The following is a 23522-nucleotide window of genomic DNA, read 5'->3' as shown; positions in this document are numbered from 1 at the left end:
TTGTAGTATGTATTTTGTATTTTAGTGAATAGTCTTCTTGCAGTCTTTTCCTCCTTTTTTTTCCCACAGGGTTTTTAGGGGGTTTTTACAGACGCACCTATTGTATTTACTTTTTTTTTATATTTGTACATTTCTTTATTTCGGTCGGGAAGCCCTCGGTATCTGCTGCATCAAACATCAAAGGTAAAATATCTCAACGAAATTTGAATCAACCAAAGAGCTTACTAACTCATTTTTTTTAAATACCCAACATTCCCACACATCTTTGTAGATCTATCATAACCTCGGGCGGGACAGAACGGAGGGGGTCAATAAGTGCTGCTTTGTTCATTAAAAGTGTTTCATGGTATGCCAGAGTATTGACATTAATATACCAAAGTTCCATCAAGAGTCTCGCCCAGGTTATGCCGTATTGCGTTAGGCTTTTTGTCTGACGAATGTCGCTCAAGGCAAGAGTGCGGCATCCAGTAGCAGGTGGCATCCATTGCACAGCGGGTGTACGGCTTGTTATAATGAAGCTACGACGTAACAGATCATAATGTCGAGGGAGAAGAAAAAGAAAGTAGCCATGGAGTCCTTTTTAGTTATTTACTCAGCTGTATGCACGTCTTTGAAAAGCGATAATCACTCGATCTCCCAACTTTGACAATGCTTGAATAATCATCGTACTAAATAAAGAGAAATGTTCTTTGCAACGCATCACACCTTGTCATAAATGGAAGTGATATTCACGTTAACGACTGCTTTTTACTCCAAAGTGTTTGATTTGGACCTCGCGTTCTTTCCTCTAATCCAATTGTTATTCGTGTAGTATTTAAGTGGCTGAGACGAATTTATGTATCTTGAAGTAAAGAAACAGCTATTATAATCACGCAAAGGATATATATCTCTCAGGCCATCCCCATGCCTGGCGACTAGGCAGACGACGGTTACTGTAATGACAACCACTGGATTAGACTTTTGATAGGCCTTGGTCTTTGTGTTTTTTTCGAACCAATCGTAATCAAACTTGCGGCAGAGATGACCCTCTCGCAGTAGGCCTGGTAACAATAGCACGAGTACCTTTTTTGGACCAGCTCTTGAGCGTTTTTATGTTTATATCAGAAGCAGACTCTTCATGAAAATTACGTCCGTACCAGCTCCTCAATCTACGTTGTTCCTGTCGATACTCTGCCTTGTCATAAAGTTATACTGTGAACAGTGCTGCGTGGAAATCTTGGTATTATTTATTTGCTTCCATAAATGCTCGGTTACTTCCAACAACAGTAGCAAAGGGAAATGATGTCAATAAAGTAGATCGATGATAATGATGAGATCTTTTTTTGGGGGGACTTTTTTAGTTAGTAGTTTTGCAAGGTATACTGACGCTTTGCGAGCGCTTGTGCTTTTTGTTGTGTAAACATCTGTAATAAATGACTGATTATGATGGTGGATGAAATGTTATACTGGTACGCGAAGAGTTTGGTCAGGACCACAGGATCGTCGTAAAGGCGTACGCTAACAGGAACGTGATGATTTTCTTGTAGCTCAATATCCACAATGACAATGACGGGATTGCTGGAAGATAATCCACCGTTGGACATGAAGGAAGGTTTCTGCGGTAATTGATCGTACAGATGGATAGGCGACAGACCCGGCGGTTTGCGCATATTCGTCACATCATTACGCAGTAGCGGGTTAGCTGCTAAAGCCGAATTTGGCTGCATAAACGACGGACGATTTATCTGTCCATAATCTAAAGTTGCTGCATTTTGAGCCATAATAAGCTCTTGTTCTGCTCGAAGCCACGATGGAGTTTCCTCCGGAGCTAAATTGTTCCATCCGGCGGCATGGTTCGCGTCAGCTTCAGTCGAGATAGGCGCATCCGCAAAGGATGCCATGGTATCTTGCTTTAATTGGGTTGGCTTCTCAGACTTCGCGGGTTCCTCGGGTTCCTCGGGTTTCTCGATCTGCTCGGATGTCGATGATGTGGACGATATCCAAAAGGGATCAATGGCCAAGGCTTTCGGATCAGCCCAAGCACTGTTGATTTGAGAAGCCGGTCGACGGCGAGGAGGTATTCGCGACGAGGAGGTCGGGGTGGTGGTGGTATTGGCTGTCACTGGGGCGAACGAATTGGATCGAGCCGTAGACGAGTGGTGTTTAAAATCTTTGTTGGCCGGCTTTGGGTTGGACGAAGTACGTTTGTCGACGGCATTGGCGATCAACTTGTTCTTCTTTGAACCAGGAATGGGCGTTTTCAATCGTTGATGCAAAATGGCCTTTTCATCGACAGGAATGTAATTACGACCTTTGCGATGGAGATTGCCAGTACCTATACCAGCAGGCCCTAACTTGACCGACGGATCGATCAGAGTATCCCACCTTTTGGATTCGGATTCGTCCGTGGACATGATTGACTTGGCCTGATCTCCCCAGGCACTGACGACTGGACCGTACTCATCGTCGTACTCGCTTGCAAAGCTCATGATAGAGTGAACTGGAAGCGATAGAAAATCAGTGGACAGCGTTGCTTGACGACAATAACGCAAATTCTGTATCTGGGACGTGGAATCAATCTGCCCTCAACATTTCTTTGGCGGTTGCTCAACCAGGCAATTTTTCTAGACAAATGTGACCAAGTTTTTTTTTTTTTTTTCCACTCGTTTCTTTGCAGAAGTTGTCTCTGAGTTTGAATTCTAAATAAGCTTTCTGCAAAAACTGCACAGAAACAAAGAAAACAGTGAATACCCTTGACCCCTTGCGGGAACCGAATGGCGACAGCTTGGAATATAGGACAAAGAACCTATTTATTACATGGAAACTAAATTGCATATTGAGAAAATCACAAAGAGAAAGCAATATGGCCGGCTTTCATTGATCCACGAATAGGTAAGCGGAAGTGGGCGTTCGATCGTACCGTTTTATAGACTCAATGGCTGTTGCATTCATCAGTTGAGCCAGTTTTTGAGGGACCATGTGGAAATCAACTTGATTCAATACCAGGGTAAGGCAATGCTCCTTCAAGTGATGTTCAGTCAACAGTAACCGGGCCGCTTCTCTGATATACTCTGCATATTGATGCATCAAATATCCGGCTAATACCATAATCACCATTGCTGCACTGTAAACCACACTGATTGAGAAGACCGTCTTGGCTAAAAGAGCAATCGCCTCATAAGGACGCAGAGAAAGATGCAGACGACCAACGTACGCTGCTGGCAATGCTTGACTGAGCACGTGAATATCTTTGTAGGTCAGTGAGCGTAGCATGATGGCATCTCCCATAATGTGCGGTAAATGTAGCCGAAATTCCAGGTAGTGACAAAATTGGCGGTACTCTTCTTCAGTAATAAATAAGCGATGATCCAGTTCTTGAAGAAGTTGACGCTCCAATTGATTGATTCTGTCAAGACTGTAGACGTAATTGGTATTTTCGACCCAATCCGCATTGGTCCAGGTGATGTCCGCACTGGGGTATGAGAATACAAGTCAGTATCATGTGAAAGTATTGAAAAAAAAAAAATGAACGATATTATGCTTACAGATATTTGTCAGCGACCACAATGCTAGCGATAAACAGATCTTTGGAACTCCATGATTTTCTTCGTCGTTGTTGATCTCTTCTTTTTCTCGGCAATCGATCGAGATACCAAAGACAAGCGATAAGGGATGACCATGAAATTTGAGCTTTCAAAAGTGTTTTTTGGATGAAATTCACGTTGGCACGAAACGATTCCGAACTCGGATAGGGAAACAACAATATATCTTCACCGTCAAGCATACTGGCAATAAAAGCTGCCGTCAAGTCTTTTATTTTTCCAAGCAACAATGGTCAATCACCGTCCACCATTCGGTATATACATAATATAGTCTCACTTACCTATCAGCTCCAGTGGTATTCTAATAAAATAGCCTTGCATTCCTTGACGTTGGGCAGAATCCAAGCCCAGGTGGAATGCAGCCACCTGGCTGTAGTACTAAAGTCAACGATAAGAGTCAACACTTCGATCAATGGAATCAGTCATGTTCTCCTCTCCTTACAGAACAAGTGCACAAATGTTTATATCTATCTCGCTCGGATTGCTCCTTGCGCATCATGGATCGCTTTTTGGACATTTTTTTAGGAAAGCTTGAAAGTACAAAGAAGGAAAGGAGGGGTTGGCTTCAAATGCGGCATTTCAAAAGGTTCCCCCTCAAACCCCGACCGACAATGCCCAATGGAATGGGGATCGCTCCTCTCCGCCTGTTCCCATTCCGCAGCAACGCATGGTCCACCCTTGTCGGATGCTGAGATAATCGACTCGATGATGACCTTGATAATCTTTAATGGTTCGCTTGCTGCACATCCCAGGTTAACATAAAGAAGATTATCAACGAAATGATTTTTCTTTCCAGGGATTTTTAGCATTGCTTCCTTTACCCATGTTCCAAACAAAAAGTGGAAGGATGCTCGTCTTTATACAGTGCAGGTAAATTGATCAGAAACAAGATGGCTGCAAAGTGAGATTAGGTGAGTTGAAAGGATACATCTATTCAGTAGTAGTATTCTATTTCTTTTCTAGGATGCAATAAAAAGTTACAAATGATATTGACAGGAAATAAATTAGTAAATTTCATCAAAAGGTCGAGTGTCTGCAAAGCAACTGTCAAAGACACTGTTGACCGCTCGTTCGGCTTCTTCCATGTTTTTACAATTGGGATTTTCGGCCACGGATAAGATGGCACGACGTTTGACGCAGGCCTGATGCTGTTTGGTAAATGTGTAGAATCCACGCTGAATCTCTCGGGACCAATTGCAGTCTCCACTTAAACTTGCTGCTCTCACCTGTGAATGGAATGGTAAGCGTCCATGTCAATTGTAACTAGTTTTGATGAAAACCTACCTCACTGCAAGCATGATGACGAAGGTTGCCCCAGTCTACCTTGAACTTATGATGATCCCACATGTGGACCATTTCGTGAACCATGGTAGTCTCCTGATGCGTCTTGGAATTGAAATGATTGGCACAAAGAAGCACACCTTCCTCGGGTGAAAATCCACCCGCTCGTGATTCATCGCAAGGAAAACATTGAAAGCTGTCTCTGGTCATTTCCTTGCCGACTTTTTGTAAATTATCCACCATGAAACGAACCGAAGGACCTACAAATGCCCCTTCCTCAGATCATCAAGCTCTGTTGCGGTCCATCTTGGCACTGTTCACTTACTGTTCTTTAATAAATTGTCTTTCCACAGTTCGCATTGTTTGCATTGTCCTTCTTTCAGTTCTTCCCTTACTTGGCCTTCGAACTGCATTTGTTCTTCCTTGGACATGCCCAAGCCCGTGAGATACTGTAAGCCCTTGCGCCACCGTTCAAATGTTTTCATCTCTTTCAATGATAATTGTGTGGTAGTTTTGTCATCGTGATTCTCTAGCGGTGATGTGGAGGCGTCTTTATTGTCGGTCATATCCAGAAAAGGGCTTCTCTGCGAACGAGTCAAAAACTTTCGGTGCCTTGCAGCTTTTTTTGCCTGTGAGATTTGGAGAACACCTTGGCGGGAATCCAAATCAACGGCCAAATGCACAAACAGTCACAGCTAAGAATGACGTCTGTCTATCGCTTCCGCACCTTGCGTCAGCTCTTATAATACGCGCTTTATCGATATATTTGGTTCACAAGCAACTTGTTCGATCTTGTGTCCTGAATATCTACTTTTACGTCTTTATCAAATAGCAAAATACTTTCATCATGGTCATGGAAGCGTCAATGATTGTGTAAGTTGCCACGCTGGAGATTTATCGTTACCGTTTTCCCGCAGTTTAATCGTTGCTGTTTCCTTTTTTCATTATTCCAGTGTGGACAATTCCGAATGGATGCGTAATGGCGATTATTCGCCTACTCGTCTTGTCGCACAGAATGAAGCAGTGAATATCGTCTTTTCTTCAAAAACACAATCCAATCCGGAAAACACAGTGGGCCTCATGACCATGGCTGGCAAGAGCCCGGAGGTCCTAGTCACACTTACCACGGACGTTGGCAAAATTCTGAGTGCTTTACATGGTGTTAAGGCCGGTGGAAAAGCCGATTTCCTGACCGGTGTACAGATCGCACAAGTAAGTGTTCCACTGACTGGAATCCTGCATTGGGTGTGCCTTGTGTCATTTGGCAGCTCCCCCTTTTTTGGGTACCCTAACGCATGTATGAATGGTCTTTTTTTTAGCTTGCGTTGAAACACAGACAGAATCGAAACCAACGTCAAAGAATCATCGTGTTTGTCGGTAGTCCTGTAGAAGCGGACGAGCGAACCTTGGTCAAACTAGCGAAAAAACTGAAAAAGAACAACGTGGCCATTGATGTCGTGAATTTTGGGGAAGAATCCGAAAACACAGCCAAGCTCGAAGCATTTATCAATACCGTGAATAACAGCAATAACAGGTAATAACTGATCACGTAACCTATGGAAAGAAAGAGAGACAACGTATTAAATACGGATCTGACGTGATTTGTATTGCATTATTCAATAGTCATTTGGTCACGATTCCTCCTGGACCTCATCTCTTGAGTGACATGCTCATCTCTACTCCTATCATAGCTGGTGAAGAAGGTTCATCGGGAAGCTTTGCTACCGGCGGAGGTGACTTTGAATTTGGTATCGATCCTAATCTTGATCCTGAACTGGCATTGGTAAGTGTGGCCATCGCGAAAATCCTACTGGGGGTGTGGGCTAAAGCTAACCATTCAAACTTTTTTTTTACGAAAAAAAAAAAAGGCGCTACGTATTTCGCTTGAAGAAGAAAAGGCACGTCAGGAAGCAGAAGCAGCAAAGCGAGGAGAAGGCGAAAAGAAGGGAGAATCATCTGGTAAAGGCGACGACAGTATGGCGATAGACTCAAAACCCGCACCATCCGAAGATATCAATGCTGAAGACGCAGAATTACAGGCCGCCTTGGCCATGTCGATGAGTCAGGCGCAAGAAGTCCAGGTACAGTATCAACATCGATAAGCAAAAAGTACAAAAATAATCGTACTGACACATTGGTATGGCTCATGCTTTAGGAGGAGGATGTCAATATGGAAGATTTAAGCGAGGAAGATCAGCTTCAACGGGCCTTACAAATGTCAATGAACGATAACAATGGAGACAACGAAGAAATGATATCCGCTGTGCTCGGCTCGTTACCTGGTGTGGATGCCAATGATGCTCGTATCCAAAAAGCATTAGACGACATGAAGAAGGAAAAGAAGGATGACGATAAGAAATAAAAATAAACCGCCTTGAGTATTATTATATTTTTGCTTTTCTTTGCCTATCACTGAACTTCTGCATATTATCTTTGAAAAATTAGCGATTTTGTAAATCACATGATCTACACTAAGTTATCAAGACCTGTTAAACCTTTTTTTCATCTTTCAACCATGCCTCGCTGCCCACTTTCACGATAATAGGCGAAACAATCAGCAGCAAGATGCCGTTTGCACCAGTTGTGGTCAAACAGAGCATCGTCGCCGTTCACATAAAATGTGAGTGGAGCTCTTTTTCGAAGAAAGGTGATTGACGATACGACGATCTGGTGTTTTGTAGCATCATTTAATTTGGGTTATCTGTCAGTTATACTGTATATGCCCTTTCATTCTCTTCAGTAATCGAATGATACATGGAGCAGATATGCTTCGATCTGTGTAGCTCATCATTCATGCATCAGTGAGGTGACTATTGTTTCATCCATGGAAAATCACATATTTTTGTCCGAATTTTTTCTTCTTCTTTAGTTTTGCATCTCTTCTGTTTGCCTGGAAATCCCTCACTATCATTGCATCCATCATCCATCATCCAGACTATGGCGTGTATCTGATCCGGTCGATTCGATTATTATGAAAAAAGGTACCTTTTGTGTGATACGACTATCCGTTTTTCGACAAGAAAAAATTTACCTGTCCTTTTTCTCTATTCTGTCTTTAGCTTTTGGTTTTCTCTCCGGTTTTCTTTTGCCTGGCAAGCCATTCAAGCCATCCATCCCTCCAAAACCTTTCTACTTTGTTCGGGCACCAGATTGTGGCCAATCCGGTTTTTGTCGTCAAAGGACATCTTCGGTCGTGTGGCTCTCTTTTTCATCGGGAAACGCTGACGCGTCCTCCCCAGGTTCCTCTCATATGGATTGCTGCCCGTGGTATCGCCTTCGATATTTCTTCCCGACCATTTTATTTTGTAGTTGTAGTATGTATTTTGTATTTTAGTGAATAGTCTTCTTGCAGTCTTTTCCTCCTTTTTTTCCCACAGGGTTTTTAGGGGGTTTTTACAGACGCACCTATTGTATTTACTTTTTTTTTATATTTGTATCCTTTCTTTATTTCGGTCGGGAAGCCCTCGGTATCTGCTGCATCAAACATCAAAGGTAAAATATCTCAACGAGATTTGAATCAACCAAAGAGCTTACTAACTCATTTTTTTTAAATACCCAACATTCCCACACATCTTTGTAGATCTATCATAACCTTGGGCGGGACAGAACGGAGGGGATCAATAAGTGCTGCTTTGTTCATTAAAAGTGTTTCATGGTATGCCAGAGTATTGACATTAATATACCAAAGTTCCATCAAGAGTCTCGCCCAGGTTATGCCGTATTGCGTTAGGCTTTTTGTCTGACGAATGTCGCTCAAGGCAAGAGTGCGGCATCCAGTAGCAGGTGGCATCCATTGCACAGCGGGTGTACGGCTTGTTATAATAACACGTCAACACAAATTACAAACGCACTTTTCAGTCGCACTGGTAAAGCGCAGTAAGTCGCTGTCGCTTGGCTCAAAATCCACTAAATATCAGAGCACAGTATTGGAGGGATAACAGAACGACGAAGTCACGGGATTGTTGCTGCCGAGAGAATGTTAAAAAGAAAGACTTGAGATTATATAGATTGATTTTGAAATGGTCATATGGGGTGGTATGGGGGGAAGCGTTCATTTGCTATGCTTTCGCGGATTAAAATTTTTATAATCTAAAACTTTTTGAACGTCATCGTAATCACTGAATCCCCACCCCCTTTTTTTTGTCTAATATTCATGCTTGGACGGTATTTCCATTCTTCTGCACGCTCACTGCAACGACACAGACAGCACCATTACGATATATTGCAGGTGCATCGCCATGCCGATAAGAAAGCTATCAAAGCTCAATATTACCGATTGTCCAAAAAGTACCATCCGGATCTTAACCCCAAAGATGAAGAAGCCCATAAAATGTTTTTGCAAGTGAATGATGCCTACGCGGTACTGGGGAACGAAGCCACCAGAAGACAGTACGATGCCGAATTAGATTACCAACCAACGATTCCACGCAAATCCAGCTATGCATCGGGACCTTCGGCGGCTTGGCATGCACGAGCAAGGCGAGCTCGCAATACAGGTTCCGCCAGTGCTCGTGCGCAAGCCGAACGAATGCATCCTCAAGGGAGTTCCACGTTCAATCATCAAGAACATTACGCGCGGCACTACGAAGCTGAGGAACGACGTCGACGTGAACGTCTAGCGAATGCGGCCAAGCGACGCGAAGCTGCGGGCAAGGATAAAGACCCGTCTACGATGGGAAAAGAACATATTCACGTATGGTCGCGTCTGTGGCGCTTGGGCCTCGTCCTCACTGGCATCGCCTATGTGACACATCGATGGCATGAAGAACAACCATCTTCCAAAAAATCATAGAACATACCCTCGCTTCATTGCCGTATTCTTCCCCCTTCTCTTCTTCTCCCATTCATCTCCTTCTTTCAGACTATTTTTTCTCCTCCCTTCTCTCTCACTCTACCAACTTCATATATAAGACCATTACTTTTTTTTGGTCCGTAATTTTTGATCAAGATTTCCAACGGTTTCATATTTGTAGAAGTATCCAACTGTAAATACACGATGTGTTATTCCATAAAAAAGATATGTTTATGATCTGGGCTTTTCCTTCTTTTCCTTGTACAAAGCAAGAAGGGAGACACCAGCGACCTTGACGATCTTGAAACGGACACCAGGAATATCACCAACAGCACGACCCTTACGACCGAAACCGGCAATGAGGACTTCGTCGTTCTCGTCGACAAAGTTCAAACAACCATCGTTGGGGACGAAAGCGGTAATCTTCTTGCCGTTCTTGATAAGCTGAACACGGACACACTTACGAATGGCAGAGTTAGGCTGCTTAGCTTCAACACCACTGCAATGCAAAATTCCACATTAGCATATGCCACTTTGACCATTCTGCAACTATTTTTCTCCATTTTTGAATTGAGTGCTTACATCTTTTCAAGGACAATACCCTTGGCGTGAGAAGCACCGGCAAAAGGAGAGGAGCGGAAAGCGGTACCAAGAGCTCTCTTCTTGTATTGCTTATCGGCCCAACGTTGTTCACGACGGTGAATGCGAAGCTTACGGGCTGCGTTCAAACCTCTAGGCTGTCCCTTACCTATATATCACACGTTTTTTGGTTAGTTTTTGATTGAAAGAGACCATGGACATTTTATCTGTCCATCTCAATTCATCCATCCCGTTAATCCATCCATCCATCCTCTCGCCCCTATCTTTTCGATCCTTCTCCTAACTTAATGGTGACCTTTCAACTTACCCATACTATTGGATTTCGTTCAAAAAGGAAAGTTCGTAGGCTGCAGGATGGATGGCATCTTTTGGCCCTCACTGCGCCCTTCGTCCGCCCGCTCCGTCCGACGTCTCCCCCTCGCATAATTTGAGGTTCGCCTCTTTGCGCTCCCCGCACACACCACGTGACCGTCCATTCGGACTTTGAGCTTGGCTTTTGACATTCTGTACGGAGTATGAAAAGTTCCAAATGATCCAAAAAAGCTGGCGCCGCAGCTGTTTGAGCAAGCGTAACACACACACATGTCATTTGAAGATTGGGCAGAGGAGCAATTGAGCATATTTCTCGGATTCGATCCAGAGACTTTGCAGTCTCAAGTGATACCGTACCTATTGAGTGCAGATTCACCTCAAGTTCTCAGAGAAAATCTCCAGGTAGGCACAGACGTGATCTTAATCGAATGGAATGGCAGATTCTCACCCATAACCAATGAATCGCTTAGGAAATGGTTGGACACAGTGAAGAAACAGCACCCTTCATTCAAGAATTTGTTACCCGTCGATTTGCAAGTCAAAAGAATCAAAAAAAGGACAACAAAGGCAACCAAAAGCCAGAGCCTCCTCGACATGATACTCGCGAACCCACGTCGCAGTTTCCCTCTTTACCGGCAACCGAAAGTAACATGCAGTGGCCCAGTAATATCAATGTGTATGTTAAAAAGGAGAAAGACGACGACTATTATATGGGGTAACTATCACAGCCAAACTCATGCACTCTTCTTGATCGATCAATCTCACCTGTGCGTAATTGATGAGATTCAGCCGACAGAAGCATAAAAAGGGCAAAGCAGCCGCGTCGGGTTCATCGCAAACATCGACCGAGTCAACCTTGATTTCTGACAAACTTGATAAAAAGAAGAAGAAGAAACCAGAAATGACCCTGGAGGTGGCATTAAAAGAATTGGATATCAAGGCGGACACCAAACAAGGCAAACGCCGCGCATGCCAATGCCAAGGTAACAAATGTAAATTTGCCAGGTCGCCCAAACCTTTACTGATCCTAATTCACTATAGCTACAAAGCACCCCTTACTGACCATTGCTCCCAACTGTCTCAACTGTGGAAAGATTATTTGTACCATGGAAGGACCGGGACCATGTACGTTTTGCGGCACTCCCGTCTTGTCCAAAGAGCAGCAGGTGGCGCTGATTGCCGAAGCAAAAAAGAAGCGATCCGAACAAAAACAATTACAACATCAGCAGCAGCAGCAACGACGAGGAAAAGCCGCGCCATCCTCAGCCCCCGTTCGATACGCATCCAAAGTCAGTGGTGAAATCATCCCGCGACGTCATGACAGTTTATGGGATGAATCCAAAGAGGAGGACCAGCGGAAAAAGGCCGAGGAACATAAGGAAAAGTTGCTGGAATTTCAGCGAACCAGTGCTCAGCGCAGTAAAATTATCGGTATGGGTTGGCATATCAATGCACGGGACGGTCACCATAATTTAACAATTGCATTGAGTAGATCAAGCGACCGATTTTGTTCTTCCGACAGATCAGTACAATCCTTGGCTATCGCCGCAAGAGCGAGCTCTGCTTCTAAAGAAACAGCAAGCCAATATGAAGAAATTGGCGACGGACGGTCGGCCGAAGCGTCGCGTCATGACGATCGATGTGAACACAAAGCAGGTCGTGGTACAGGATGCAGACACGGAATCGAGCGAAGAGGAATATGATGAACAAGATACCATTCCAACTCCTACGGGTGCGACTGATCCCGTAGCTGCCGACTCATCTGCTGGCACTTATGCGAATAATCCCCTGCTCAAAGGTGTCAACGCACCAAAATTCATTGGCAAATCCAAAGGAGATACCCGAGGCCGTACGCGAAGGAAGAAACGCATTCAGTACGATGACGATGACATATTGGGCTTCCAATATGCCTCGAGTGTTGCAGATGATCGTAGTGGAGATATTGTTGTCGAGTCGGGATAGAATGAAGGTGGTGTGTCAAAATAAAGTAAAAGCAAGATAGCCCTATTTATTGTGAATAAGCTCTATTTTCACCAAGCCAATTCTCGTTTGAAATGAGGATACACAAAGTGGATAAAATGATAGGTACTACTGATGAAAATGGAAAAGATTAATTACTTGAAGTAAGAAGGATGGGAATTAAACACAGTGAGCCTCATGATCCAGGCACTGAATTTTAAAACGGGAATTTTTGGAATCACATGCAAATTGAGAACAAAAAAAAGAACATGAGTTGAAAAACTCCGTTGAGCCAACTTATATAACGTTTTTGCATCGTTTCCAACACTTTTGATTTCATGAATTCAGACAGCAATGGCAACGATAAAGATGATACGCGATATTATGCAACGTCAAAAGCGATTGAACGGCTGATCAGTAGCTTGAATCGACGTTTACCTATCAATCTTGACTTCTTGACCGTGCCTTGTTGCCAAGCATCGGTGAGTCGTGTACGATCGCTGGAATCGATGTATGCGCATTCACGGGTATTGAAATTTTTGATGCGCCAAGGTGTGCATCCGTCGCTTGTGTTTCTCAGCTCCTCTGCTTCCCTTGTCTTTTTACTACGCCGTTGTTACATGCGATCCACGTCTCTCTTTATTGCCGTATTAGGCGTGGCCTACCCTGCATGGCGGTGCTGGCACTTGGTCAAACAACATGAAAACGAGCAGACCATTGAACATTTGCAAGATTGCAAAGGGTGGGTCACCTATTGGATAATTTTTGGGATATTACACGGTAATTGGATCCTGAACACCTGCTATATGATGACCGTGAGCTGTTGACATTCCCAAAATCTCTTGTAGTGCTGGATAACTGGAACCCGCAATTATTATCCATGTTCCCCAACTACAATTTGTATAAAATTGCGCTGCTTTATTGGGCCCAAAGTCCACATTCGAAAGGCGCTTCCATCCTTCACCGCCACGTTCTCCAAAAACCTGAGCAATCTACCAACCCTCCTCCCGCACCACACCCCCAACCGTCCCACACTTCTCCTTTTCCACGTAAACCTTCCTTATATGATGCCGATGACCTCACCTTGACCATTGAAAGGCGGTCCATGCGATTACTGGATGGCTACATCCCCAGTCTCGATTTATCGGGGAGCAGCCGGAACCACAGTCGACAAAGCAGTGTGAATGGCCATATCGTCACCCCTGAAAATGAGGAAATCCATGAACCTTCCAAAACTGCGGTAAGTCATAGCCCAGGGTTCAAAAAATAAGCTCGAGTGGTTCATATATATTAATGACTGTCTTTCAAAAGCAATTTCCAATGGCCATTAGTGCAGATGAAGCTACATGGTGATGGGTGCCAATTTGTTTTATTTTTTTCTTTACAGTATTCAAAAATATAATAATATCCACTATGATAATGTATAAATGAGGGGCTTTGTACGTGTGGGTATGTGTGCATTTTATATGTGCGGTATGGACAAGATGGAACAATGAAAATATTCAACAAGTGGAGCAAGCGGTGGGCGGACACGGCGAGGCAATGGAGACAAGGAAGCTGTTACCTTCGTCTTCATCAAAGCATCGATAATGAGTGGATAATCGGGTGAAGAAAGAGGGTCCTTCAATAGATTCTGTGTTGATTTGCAATTTAGGTTTTGTTTTGACAGCGTGTGTGGGAGTATGCCATGCAGGTGTCCGCCTTGACGCATTCGGAACAATGGACAGATCCAGCGGAGCGATCCGGGGCCTTGGCATGAGTGACACGGTTGCTGAGCGTGGCGACTTGCAAGCCTCAACCGGTGGCGGGGGTCGGAACGTATAGAAAGTGTGTGTCATGGACGACCGGTCGTATTCAGCGGCGCTGTGAGTGAATCGAACTGTATCTTTGCAGCTGAAGCGTACAGCTTTCCGCTTTTTAGTAATCGATTGCTTGAGAAAACACGAAGTCAACTTGGTTGTGTCGGCGAGCATGATGAAAGTTAAATAATAAAGAGTGAAAGTATTCGTTGAAAAGAACCAAGAAAAAAAAAGACCAAATCGTTTGTGTTCCTTTTCGTTTATATATTCATGCCGCTTCTGAAATTTTTTTTTTTTTGGGTCCTTCTTAAGAACATACTCCCTGTGTGCTATTTTTAACTTTTTGTGCCAAGACGCCATTGGAATTTTGAGGTCCCGATATTCAACGATTGGCTTGCAAAGCCGAACGTCCTTTCCCAATCGTATATTTTTAACCCCTTTTCCATACAGAACAACACTGAGCCCAAAAGGGGCAAGGATCAACCAAACACTGCGTTTTCCTAAATATGGCCATGGGTGAAATCTTGGATATCCCCTTGGCAACCCGCGATTAATGCCACACCTTTAACAGGCAAAGAACTTATTCTCATTAATAGGAAAAAAAAAGGGTGGATCTATCTTTCACAGTATACTGCCTGCTGAAGTCATCGTCTTTTTGTCGCGTCGACGGTTGCCGCGGGATAACATCAACCTATATAACCGGTGGACAACGTGGTGGAGTCTCTTCAATGGTTATGTTGGTTGTGTGGTTTGGACGAATTGGCGTTGCATGGGGACTATCTGAAAGCAATCAAATATATTATGCGCTTTCCCAAACGATGCGTTCCATGAAGTTATGGCACGTGAAAGACAACTGGTCTGCAGGCTGTGCACCTCATTCAAAGACAAATTACCATACACCAGTGACATATTTTGTAATCCATCTATACAGGTAAACCACCAGCAAGTCACGCAAAGGATGTAAAACTTTGGTCCGCAGAGTTGGTAACCAGACCTTTTTTATGAGCTCGGTCTTGGTCATTTTGGCGCTGACGTGGCTGAGCCTTGAGTGAACAAAAAAAAAAAAAAGCACGGCATACGATATTGCACGATCCTTGATATTTTTTAGAATGGCATGCCATATGTAGGGAATACGCCGAAAGATAATCCAGAAAACACGACTGCATAAAAATTTATGAACGGAGGGTTTTTTTTTTTTTTGGAGCTCGCATTGCGTTGTTATGCAAAGCTGGGGTCTTGACAAAGTTTGATACCATAGTTGTGGCATCATCTGAATTCTCATTGATTGTTTTAGGCAATAATCAGCGCTATGCAGATTATCTTTCTTGTATGACAAGATAAAATAGAACCAATACATGAGACAAAATAGAATACATGATGCCGGCTCGTGTTGGACGCGATGGATTTTATGTTTTTAGAAAGTCAATGCAGTCTTACCATGTAATTAAGGTGGCAAGCGTTCCGTTTCAAGGAATGAAACACATCCAACCAGTTTTTTATTTGAAAAAAATTAATATATAGATATTGCGGTTATACTTACAACAAATTCTGGATTGATGATTTACGGATCTATTACAGACGAAAATATCTCATGGGGCTGCTTACAAACACGTCATAACATGGCTTGTGATATATTTTCAATGGGAGACATAGACATCACTCTATGAATAAATACTTGAAGAGATCTGCTGCCAAACAACAAAGTTCTCAAATAAACTGAGGTTTCTACAGTATATAATAGTTCCTTCAGCATTGCCTCGTTTCTCAATTGAAGGATGGTTGTAAAAAGCTTCACGATCTAAGAATGAGTCGGATTATACAAATTCAACAACAGATACAGGCTACGTTGCATGTAATAGGCGGAACGTTCAAACCTTTTTATAAAAGAGGATTCTTTTCAAAAAAAAAAAAAAAAAAAAAAAAAGAAAAGGTACTTTTTCTAACGCAACCTAGATGAGCGAAAGGGGGAAGACAAATCAGGGAGTGTGCCAACATGAACAAAAGAGTCAATCAACGAAGTGCATTTTGCTGGAAAATTCGAAAATCGTTGATCTGCCGCTATTCTAAGCTGGCAGAGTTATTAGTGAACATGGGGAGACAGCATAATAAAGAAATTTTGAGGAAAAAAAAAAAAGAAAACCGAATCAACTCGATCACGAAAAAACAAGAACAAAGGCAAGGAAGAAAGAGAAGTCAAAAGCAAAAACGGCCTGCTACAATGACAAGAAGAAAAATGGTAAAAACAGAGCAGGAACAAAGCAAAGCGAAATTATAATTACATCGAAAGTTATGAAAGAAGGGAAATAAAAACAAAAACATTTAAATAAGCAAAAATGAGGAAGGAAGGAAGGTATGTAGGAGGAAGAAAAAGAATCACAACACGCCCACGCTCATGCTGCCACTGTTTGCTGTTGCGGAAGCAGAGATCATTTCATTGGGTGACCGACTGATACCATGTCGTAAGTTGATGGATTGTGTATATCCTAAAGCGTGCGGTGGTTGTTGGGAATAGCTGGGGTATGTTTGATGGGGATGAAGCGTGCCTGACATGGTAGGTGGAGGAGGTGCCGTGATGGCTGGGGCGGTCGTGGCAGGATATTTCGATAAGCCGGTAGGAAGCGAGCGTGATCGACTGACTTCCAGCACTGCTTCGTCCGGGACCGCTTCCAGGAACTCTTGCCTTACCTCCTTGGGCATCTGATACAGCAAGTTGGATTTCAATACCGAGCCGTAATTGCGGAACATGTAATCGAGGGTCAGAAGTTTCAAGCCCGTTTCTTCAGCTAGGATCGCTTTTTCAAAGATCAAACAGCACGATTCGACCGTCAGATGCTGACGATACAGCCGTTCACAACATATTTTCTTCAATCGGTTGAGAAGGTACATGTTGGCTATTACCAACACTTCACATACGACTTGCCATGGCTCATTTTCATCCAATTGGTCGCTGTACAGATATTTCAAAAAGGCCAGCACCACTTCGTAGGGTTCTGGAATTTCCATGCGTCGTTGCTGCGCTTCGATCATTCCCGATTTGTACATGTTTCTGAAATGCGGCCAGCGCGTAATCAGGATCACTTGATGGACGTGGAGAGGTTGACCGTTGGCGGGGACAATCATGAAATCCGATAACTCGGGATTATTGAGAAGTTGCGCGAATTCATGGGACACTTGCAGTGGGAGAATGTCGTATAAGCCGAGTGATTCGCCGTTGATAATTAATGCGTCTCTAAAGGAACCAAAAAAAAAAAAAAAAAAAAAAAAAAAAAAAAAAAAATGTCCGATCACCGCAGGATGGAGATCTGATGAGTTGATTTGTTTTTCCCCCTAAAAACTCCTATCACTTGTGAAATGGTGCTGGGTTTACCTGAAATGATCATATCCCTGAGGACGGTAGGGATCGGTGTTTCCAAGGAAAAACAAGTTATGCATCGCCACCTCATCTCGATTTCGCTCAGATATCACCGTAAAGTAATTCCATCCACCCACTTCGAAATTCGCGTTGCATTCCTGTCGCTGCCATTCCAATGTGTCTAAATCCAGCATCCACAACCCGTACATACTCTCTGGATTGGGTGTCGCCGCCGCCTGATGGTTGACGAGGTATCGACCAAACACCAATAATTTGCCACATACCGCTTCGCAAAAGTGCTGACTCTTTAACAGTACCATTTGCGAATGCGCGCTCGATTGTTTTCCGCTTAGAATCAAATGAGGCGTGTAAGGTGGCGTGGCCAAGTTGATCGCAAAAAGGTCGGATACCGTATTGCCGTGCTCGTCCTTGCCAGCGTAAATATACATCTTGTTGTTGATCACGGTTGCTGAATGGTTATATCTTGGTGGAACGCCATGGTATTTATGCCAAGTCAGTGTTTTCAAATCTAAAACGCTGATTTCCTCTAATACATAAGTACCTAATACAACGGATGATCAACAAAAAGAAAACAATACACACATTGGGCTCATACAACCCATGCCTCTCCATCCTCACTGTAACATCTCCACACATCCTATGCAATACCAAACCGGCCTTCTTGCTTTTCTTTTTGTCCCACTGTTTACTCACCCGCTCTCTCCCCGGCTCACTTGTTCTCTCTTCTTTTTCTTTTTTTTTTGTTCATCCTTTTCCCCTCCAAAGTCCCACCCGCCTCCCCCCCCCCTTAGCCCAAGGCGAACTCCTTACAGTCAGAATTCTTCGCAAAACCTCCATAGACGAATAATTTATCATCGTAAATCACCGCACTGTGTAAATAACGGGCTGATATACTGCCGCTTATATTAGGTTGATGCCAAGTGGATTTTTGTATATCGAAAATGTGAACGTCGTTGCAGTATCCTTGGTATTCGTTGCATCCTCCTATAAAACCCATCGTTCATATTTTTCTTTCATTTCATTATGCACACTCTGAGTTTCAAAATACCAAACACGATAATGTGGTCGTTCCAAAGCGTCGCTGTATGTCCATATCGTTTACACGGCGGAATACCTTTCACTGCCTATTGTATCGTAAATAAGTAAATGATGGAAAATGTATAAAAAGAACAAGAGAAAAAAAAAAGGAGCATTTCGACAAGGGATTTTTTTTTTCTTTCTCTCCAACAGACAACTCGCTCAATTCTTGAATTATTCTTTTTCTTTTTTAATTCTGTAATGAGATGCTCTTTCCTTTTTCCTTTTCCCTTGTTCAACTTGTTCATCTTGTCTCTTCTTTTTCTTTTCATTTACCTTGATGGTTTCCCATCGCATATCGCCTAAATGAAGGACGTGTAAATCGTTGGTAACATTTCCTCCGCCGCCATAAACGTATAATTGGTTGCCGACTTTGACAAAGGAAGGACGCCACAGTCCCACCAGGTTATTACCGGTGGTTTGAATAGGTTGGCCTGATTTCAACATAAAGGAAAGGAAATTTTGGGGAATAAAATGAAAAAAGTAGAATCAAAAGGAAAAAAAAAAAAAGAAAAAGGGATAAATAGACAAAGTTTTCTCTTTTGTTGCAACTGACTGATAAGGGGTGGGTGCGGCCGCAGACAAAAAGAAAAAGGGCAATTGAATCCTCAACTGTCCTTTTAAACATCCGCAACTAGCTGCTGTGTTTAATGATTGCCCATTTAATTGCTAGCAGAGACTGATGGAGAGTTCAAGAATTTAGGGGCATTTTATGCATTTCTAGTACCGTCAATAGATAAACAACCTAATCCAGTGTGGCCCTGTGTGATGTTGTGTGACAAGACGAACAGGAGAGGATAAAAAAAAGGAAAAAGTAACCACTGGACATGAGCCACATGAAGTTTCGACATGGCCATGCCTTGTCATGGTTGACATTATCCACTACATAAAAGTTGCCCAAATGAAAAAAGAAGAAAAGATTTCGTGACAAAAGTGATTCTTCTTGGACCAATACATTGGATAATATTGGTACGGAACTGAATTTCATGAACTGTCATCCGCGCTCTGTCCGCCCGCGCTTTTCAGCACCACATGATATGCTGTCATCCGTCATGACTGTTTACCGAGATCGTTTCACAAAAGCCGGACATTCCTCACCAAAGTCATAATGAAACCCCTTTTACCCAAAAAAAAAAGAAAAACTTCATAATGACAGAGTAGCGGTAAAAAACAAAAACCAAAAAAAAAAATGGTCGTCATACGATTTCACAGTTTTGTTTATGAGAGGAACATGAGTGCCTGAAATATCAGATCTTGGTATCAAGTGCTGCTCCCTGCATAGGGTGGAAGTCGTGGTATTGCTACTGTAGTTAGTATATGAACGGGAAGCTGATGATGTGCATAATTTATTGTTTGACAAACAATAACAACAACAACGTACACACACACACACATACACACAAAGAAAACCGAACTTAAAACAGAAGAAGCAAAGAGAAATCGTTAAAAAAAATGTATTTGGTGCCCAGTCGTTCGTTCATGCGGCAAGCATATCAGGGCGAAAATGTGTATTTTGATGAATCGAATAATCACAGACATTCGTCTTCGCCAGATGATACCTTTGTCAAATTTTCATGAAAATAATGTTGCTCAGGTTTACAACAGATGTATTAGACCTCTTTCTCCCCCCCCCAAAAAAAAGATCCGGCTTTATTCTTGTTTTGAAGATGATCCCACTGGTTGTGTCTTTTACATAACATGGGCCGTCGCTGTTTTGCTATATAAAAGAGTATACCAACTTCAAAGCACGAGCTTTTTTTTTGTCGCTTTAGCGATCTCCACAGTTCTGTATTGCTGCCAGAGTGAAAAACCTCCCATTAGGTTCCCTAACGGACATGCTTCTAAACCTTGTTGTTTTCGGAAGAAAAAGAATGAGATGGGTCGGCTCCGTATCACCTGTGCGAGATTTCCATTCGGTGATCGGGCTGTGCATGACGATTCCGAGTAGATCTGACACTCAACTATGGATACGCGACCCATGGATTTCCAACGTAAATCCCCTGGGCTATATCTGTTTATCTGCGTGCCATGTTGTGCCACTCTTCGTTGGTTTTTTGGGTTGTGCGTGTATCACAAACATGCAGCACCTCTCAAATATGTCTGTATTTATCTTTTGTACAATACTTGAAAGAAATAATACGCAACTGTGCGCACTCTTTTTCAATCACACAAGCTATCCAGACATATCATCCTGTAAGCTGATCGCCTTTTGCTGTTGTTGCAATAAAAACGAAAACCGTTTATCATATAGTGCAATGAGCTCGAGTTTTTGTATGCTGTCACTGATCGTTTTGAAAATTGCTTTCGGCCGGTTTGATTTTTTTTTATTTGAAATCCTCGCAATAAATATACAGCATTCCCGCCCGTCCACAAAATCCTCGATTCTTGATTCTTTTGGTGGAAATGTCTTTGCAGTAATATTTGAAATACGGTCGCAATTCAATATATCCAAAGTAAGCCAGGAAAATATACACAGATCCTGTACGGAAACATCCCGTTTATAATCTCAATATCATTCTCGTATCTAGCATTTGTAACATCATGTCCGAAGTAAAAAGACTGCGTTTTTATATACTATGTATGATAAACTTATGTCATTGAAATCAGGACTTTATGTCAATATTAGTCTGTTGTTCTTGCAATTTTAAAATTCATCACTTAGATAGGAAGTATGCCTTTGATTAAGTAAAAAGTTCTGATCACCAGATATACTATTTTTCGATGCATGTCCGATTGTATGGATTATTCAGCGAAAAATAAAAATAAAGGATGGATTGACACCGAGGAGTTTTCACTGTCAATCCAAAAGTGCAATAAAAATCGCGCTGACTGTGAATGTTTTAAAAGAAAAGATACAGTTTTGCAAGGAAAAGGGATTAATAAGAACGATATCTGTTCAGAATATTACTTCTTTTACTGGTGTTTTTAAGATGGGTATTTAATGTCATTTATTCGATTCGTTGTACAAGGTATTTAAATGTTCGGTGACAAATCCACAATTCAGAGATGTTTATCAGGTGGCTCTATAATCAGGAAATATGCAAAAAAGTGCGAAGGATGGTTTAAGAGAAAATGGGGCATAGTCAGATAAAAGGATATAACGTCAAAATCGGATGAGTGAATGATTGTAGCTGAAAAAAGATAAATAAGATAAATAAAGATCGATGGATGAAAAATATAATTTCAGAAAATAGGTGCATGAATCGGTTGGTGGTCTTGTACTTCCCAAAATATAAAAACGAAAAAATGAAGTAGGTTTTTTGATAGAACATCATCTTAAAAATCATATCGAGAAATTCAGAGAGTTATTCATAATTGTGATATACGAGAGAATTTAGAACAAAAGAGACAATGAGAATTCTTTGAGACTGTGGGATGCCTTTATTTTGATTAGTTGCTCTGCTTATTTATACTTTAGTCTTGAGTCGGAATTAATAATTATCAGTGAGCAGTCCTCGGTTATAAGGTGTATTAGGAAGGATCCACATGCTGTGATGTGACAGCTTTACCCGTATGAATTGATCTCGGCGATAGATCTAAGTTACGGATGAAGAGGCTCAATCGGTGTTCTAATAGAGAAGCTCACTCAGAATGGGAAACACGTCTAGATCCCGATCTTTCCTGTTTGGGAACACCAGTCTAGGATGGATAATACGACAAGTAGTGGATATACCACAATAATCTACGTTCAACCTTTAATTCTTATGAGACTACTTTTCTATCGCTTTTATAAGCATAGATTGGCAATTTCGCATCCAAACTTCGTTTCTGCTATTCAGATTTCCCGCTGATCTTATTTTCTGCAGTTGAATTACATAAAAAATTTCCCTTTTTCTGCAAAGTTGAAAAATAATGAAATCGTCGTTTCTAACTACATTTTACATAAAAAACCGCCAGAAAACATCTTCCTGCTCATCTATACAATATTCCACACCGAAATGAAGAAGAGCTACGTATTTTTGAGCAAAAATTTCCTCTATTTTTTTTCGACATGTCTGTTTTAACACCCATTGGTAAATTGAGACAGCTTGTCCGAGCGGTTAAGGAGTGAGACTCGAAATCTCATGGGCTTTGCCCGCGCAGGTTCGAATCCTGCAGCTGTCGCTCCCCTTTTATCTCCGCTCTTTGGCGGAGTTGGAATGTTGCGTTGTTCCGCCCTTGTTTTTATTATTTCAGCGCCGCGCTTGGGTTTTCTTCACGCAGATTGACTTCCTTGTCCTTTTTTTTTTTTTGCGGACGTTTTGGTCTATGACTCAGCCAGCTGCATAAAGTATTAGCAGAAGAATTTAATGAGAAGGAGAGACAGCTCAATTGATAGAGTGTGCAAGTTACAACTACAGGCTCTTTCATTAGCATCTTCTTTTTCCCCAAATTATTTCCATCGGATCAGTACTCACAATACCAAAAAGAAATTACTATATTTGGTATTAGCAACGCATGGCGATATTGCAAACGATTGCAAGTTAAAGAAAGCAGGCTCCTATTGTAAACGATCAAGAAATGAGGCTTCATCCATTATCTTTTTTACAATGCAGTGCCGTAACCTGGGCTCGATACCTATCATCCATCATCCCCTTTTGACGTCCCTTTGATGCAAGACTGAATGCGGAAAACTGCACCAAAAAATAACTGGGACCTAATAAGTTAGGTTGTAATGGGATTGAATAGCTTTCCTAATGGAAAGCATGCACAAACGGCCACTGGTGCTAGATGTATTTTGGCTTCATTGATGGATTCGAGTGACACAC

The 23522-nt window shown here is 42.3% G+C and overlaps 12 protein-coding genes and 1 non-coding gene across 13 annotated transcripts; 5 read left to right on the top strand and 8 right to left on the bottom strand.

Moving 5' to 3' along the window:
* Positions 1 to 1205: 1205 nt before the first annotated feature.
* BYT42DRAFT_551374 (uncharacterized protein) lies at positions 1206 to 2755 on the bottom strand. Its single transcript, XM_051566247.1, has 2 exons — positions 2731 to 2755; positions 1206 to 2665 (listed from the first exon to the last, which is right to left on the bottom strand). The coding sequence occupies exon 2, from the start codon at positions 2466 to 2468 to the stop codon at positions 1341 to 1343; it is 1128 nt and encodes a 375-aa protein (XP_051428064.1). The 5' UTR covers positions 2469 to 2665; positions 2731 to 2755; the 3' UTR covers positions 1206 to 1340.
* On the bottom strand, positions 2594 to 4128 carry BYT42DRAFT_551372 (uncharacterized protein). Its single transcript, XM_051566246.1, has 4 exons — positions 4024 to 4128; positions 3863 to 3959; positions 3525 to 3789; positions 2594 to 3451 (listed from the first exon to the last, which is right to left on the bottom strand). Exons 1-4 carry the CDS (start codon positions 4096 to 4098, stop codon positions 2854 to 2856), a joined length of 1035 nt encoding a protein of 344 aa, XP_051428063.1. The 5' UTR covers positions 4099 to 4128; the 3' UTR covers positions 2594 to 2853.
* On the bottom strand, positions 4112 to 5589 carry BYT42DRAFT_551368 (metalloprotease ATP23). The gene is made up of 3 exons (XM_051566245.1): positions 5188 to 5589; positions 4866 to 5122; positions 4112 to 4807 (listed from the first exon to the last, which is right to left on the bottom strand). Exons 1-3 carry the CDS (start codon positions 5426 to 5428, stop codon positions 4586 to 4588), a joined length of 720 nt encoding a protein of 239 aa, XP_051428062.1. The 5' UTR covers positions 5429 to 5589; the 3' UTR covers positions 4112 to 4585.
* Positions 5590 to 5709: 120 nt separating this feature from the next.
* Positions 5710 to 7224, top strand: BYT42DRAFT_541784 (uncharacterized protein; the record flags this gene model as incomplete). The annotated part of the gene is made up of 6 exons (XM_051565572.1): positions 5710 to 5735; positions 5816 to 6074; positions 6182 to 6396; positions 6486 to 6645; positions 6731 to 6943; positions 7018 to 7224. The coding sequence occupies 6 exons, from the start codon at positions 5710 to 5712 to the stop codon at positions 7222 to 7224; spliced, it is 1080 nt and encodes a 359-aa protein (XP_051428061.1).
* Positions 7225 to 9015: 1791 nt separating this feature from the next.
* Positions 9016 to 9654, top strand: BYT42DRAFT_609315 (DnaJ domain-containing protein; the record flags this gene model as incomplete). Its single annotated transcript, XM_051571250.1, has 1 exon — positions 9016 to 9654. One exon carries the CDS (start codon positions 9016 to 9018, stop codon positions 9652 to 9654), a length of 639 nt encoding a protein of 212 aa, XP_051428060.1.
* A 115-nt stretch (positions 9655 to 9769) lies between these two features.
* Positions 9770 to 10700, bottom strand: BYT42DRAFT_9960 (40S ribosomal protein S23). The gene is made up of 3 exons (XM_051572931.1): positions 10562 to 10700; positions 10237 to 10402; positions 9770 to 10153 (listed from the first exon to the last, which is right to left on the bottom strand). The coding sequence occupies exons 1-3, from the start codon at positions 10563 to 10565 to the stop codon at positions 9886 to 9888; spliced, it is 438 nt and encodes a 145-aa protein (XP_051428059.1). The 5' UTR covers positions 10566 to 10700; the 3' UTR covers positions 9770 to 9885.
* Positions 10701 to 10785: 85 nt separating this feature from the next.
* Positions 10786 to 12819, top strand: BYT42DRAFT_551352 (putative zinc finger motif, C2HC5-type-domain-containing protein). The gene is made up of 5 exons (XM_051566244.1): positions 10786 to 10968; positions 11037 to 11281; positions 11356 to 11549; positions 11608 to 11997; positions 12059 to 12819. The coding sequence occupies exons 1-5, from the start codon at positions 10837 to 10839 to the stop codon at positions 12526 to 12528; spliced, it is 1431 nt and encodes a 476-aa protein (XP_051428058.1). The 5' UTR covers positions 10786 to 10836; the 3' UTR covers positions 12529 to 12819.
* A 9-nt stretch (positions 12820 to 12828) lies between these two features.
* BYT42DRAFT_551347 (TB2/DP1, HVA22 family-domain-containing protein) lies at positions 12829 to 13882 on the top strand. Its single transcript, XM_051566243.1, has 4 exons — positions 12829 to 13007; positions 13078 to 13305; positions 13374 to 13765; positions 13837 to 13882. The coding sequence occupies exons 2-4, from the start codon at positions 13146 to 13148 to the stop codon at positions 13876 to 13878; spliced, it is 594 nt and encodes a 197-aa protein (XP_051428057.1). The 5' UTR covers positions 12829 to 13007; positions 13078 to 13145; the 3' UTR covers positions 13879 to 13882.
* BYT42DRAFT_551346 (uncharacterized protein) lies at positions 13883 to 14622 on the bottom strand. Its single transcript, XM_051566242.1, has one exon. The coding sequence runs from the start codon at positions 14496 to 14498 to the stop codon at positions 14028 to 14030; it is 471 nt and encodes a 156-aa protein (XP_051428056.1). The 5' UTR covers positions 14499 to 14622; the 3' UTR covers positions 13883 to 14027.
* A 211-nt stretch (positions 14623 to 14833) lies between these two features.
* On the bottom strand, positions 14834 to 15971 carry BYT42DRAFT_551344 (uncharacterized protein). The gene has a single exon (XM_051566241.1). The coding sequence runs from the start codon at positions 15679 to 15681 to the stop codon at positions 15214 to 15216; it is 468 nt and encodes a 155-aa protein (XP_051428055.1). The 5' UTR covers positions 15682 to 15971; the 3' UTR covers positions 14834 to 15213.
* Positions 15972 to 16697: 726 nt separating this feature from the next.
* Positions 16698 to 19071, bottom strand: BYT42DRAFT_488957 (uncharacterized protein; the record flags this gene model as incomplete). Its single annotated transcript, XM_051563902.1, has 5 exons — positions 16698 to 17553; positions 17692 to 18238; positions 18508 to 18681; positions 18746 to 18821; positions 19051 to 19071. 5 exons carry the CDS (start codon positions 19069 to 19071, stop codon positions 16698 to 16700), a joined length of 1674 nt encoding a protein of 557 aa, XP_051428054.1.
* A 2653-nt stretch (positions 19072 to 21724) lies between these two features.
* Positions 21725 to 22141, bottom strand: BYT42DRAFT_551335 (uncharacterized protein). Its single transcript, XM_051566240.1, has one exon. The coding sequence runs from the start codon at positions 22059 to 22061 to the stop codon at positions 21858 to 21860; it is 204 nt and encodes a 67-aa protein (XP_051428053.1). The 5' UTR covers positions 22062 to 22141; the 3' UTR covers positions 21725 to 21857.
* Positions 22142 to 22796: 655 nt separating this feature from the next.
* On the top strand, positions 22797 to 22878 carry BYT42DRAFT_t16. Its single transcript has one exon. It is a non-coding gene; the product is annotated as a tRNA-Ser (tRNA).
* The last annotated feature ends 644 nt before the right edge of the window (positions 22879 to 23522 follow it).

Source organism: Radiomyces spectabilis (genome assembly GCF_025331425.1).
Source record: "Radiomyces spectabilis strain NRRL 2753 chromosome Unknown BYT42scaffold_1, whole genome shotgun sequence".
Lineage (NCBI taxonomy): Eukaryota > Fungi > Mucoromycota > Mucoromycetes > Mucorales > Radiomycetaceae > Radiomyces > Radiomyces spectabilis.
This window is presented reverse-complemented; position numbering and strand designations above follow the sequence as displayed.

What these genes read in the sequence shown, in the direction of transcription:
- BYT42DRAFT_551374 (XM_051566247.1), bottom strand. Translation starts at nt 2,468, where the DNA reads ATGAGCTTTGCAAGCGAGTACGACGATGAGTACGGTCCAGTCGTCAGT.
- BYT42DRAFT_551372 (XM_051566246.1), bottom strand. Translation starts at nt 4,098, where the DNA reads ATGTCCAAAAAGCGATCCATGATGCGCAAGGAGCAATCCGAGCGAGAT. An exon ending in AATACCACTGGAGCTGATAG is followed by an intron (nt 3,790 to 3,862) that starts GTAAGTGAGACT and finishes GAAAAATAAAAG; the next exon opens with ACTTGACGGCAGCTTTTATT. An exon ending in GTGGTCGCTGACAAATATCT is followed by an intron (nt 3,452 to 3,524) that starts GTAAGCATAATA and finishes CTCATACCCCAG; the next exon opens with TGCGGACATCACCTGGACCA.
- BYT42DRAFT_551368 (XM_051566245.1), bottom strand. Translation starts at nt 5,428, where the DNA reads ATGACCGACAATAAAGACGCCTCCACATCACCGCTAGAGAATCACGAT. An exon ending in AGACAATTTATTAAAGAACA is followed by an intron (nt 5,123 to 5,187) that starts GTAAGTGAACAG and finishes GGGCATTTGTAG; the next exon opens with GTCCTTCGGTTCGTTTCATG. An exon ending in GTCATCATGCTTGCAGTGAG is followed by an intron (nt 4,808 to 4,865) that starts GTAGGTTTTCAT and finishes TTCCATTCACAG; the next exon opens with GTGAGAGCAGCAAGTTTAAG.
- BYT42DRAFT_9960 (XM_051572931.1), bottom strand. An exon ending in GGTATTGTCCTTGAAAAGAT is followed by an intron (nt 10,154 to 10,236) that starts GTAAGCACTCAA and finishes TTTGCATTGCAG; the next exon opens with TGGTGTTGAAGCTAAGCAGC.
- BYT42DRAFT_551352 (XM_051566244.1), top strand. Translation starts at nt 10,837, where the DNA reads ATGTCATTTGAAGATTGGGCAGAGGAGCAATTGAGCATATTTCTCGGA. An exon ending in TTCTCAGAGAAAATCTCCAG is followed by an intron (nt 10,969 to 11,036) that starts GTAGGCACAGAC and finishes TGAATCGCTTAG; the next exon opens with GAAATGGTTGGACACAGTGA. An exon ending in GACGACGACTATTATATGGG is followed by an intron (nt 11,282 to 11,355) that starts GTAACTATCACA and finishes GATGAGATTCAG; the next exon opens with CCGACAGAAGCATAAAAAGG.
- BYT42DRAFT_551347 (XM_051566243.1), top strand. Translation starts at nt 13,146, where the DNA reads ATGCGATCCACGTCTCTCTTTATTGCCGTATTAGGCGTGGCCTACCCT. An exon ending in AATTTTTGGGATATTACACG is followed by an intron (nt 13,306 to 13,373) that starts GTAATTGGATCC and finishes AATCTCTTGTAG; the next exon opens with TGCTGGATAACTGGAACCCG. An exon ending in ATGAACCTTCCAAAACTGCG is followed by an intron (nt 13,766 to 13,836) that starts GTAAGTCATAGC and finishes GTCTTTCAAAAG; the next exon opens with CAATTTCCAATGGCCATTAG.
- BYT42DRAFT_551346 (XM_051566242.1), bottom strand. Translation starts at nt 14,498, where the DNA reads ATGCTCGCCGACACAACCAAGTTGACTTCGTGTTTTCTCAAGCAATCG.
- BYT42DRAFT_551344 (XM_051566241.1), bottom strand. Translation starts at nt 15,681, where the DNA reads ATGTATTGGTTCTATTTTATCTTGTCATACAAGAAAGATAATCTGCAT.
- BYT42DRAFT_551335 (XM_051566240.1), bottom strand. Translation starts at nt 22,061, where the DNA reads ATGATTTTTAAGATGATGTTCTATCAAAAAACCTACTTCATTTTTTCG.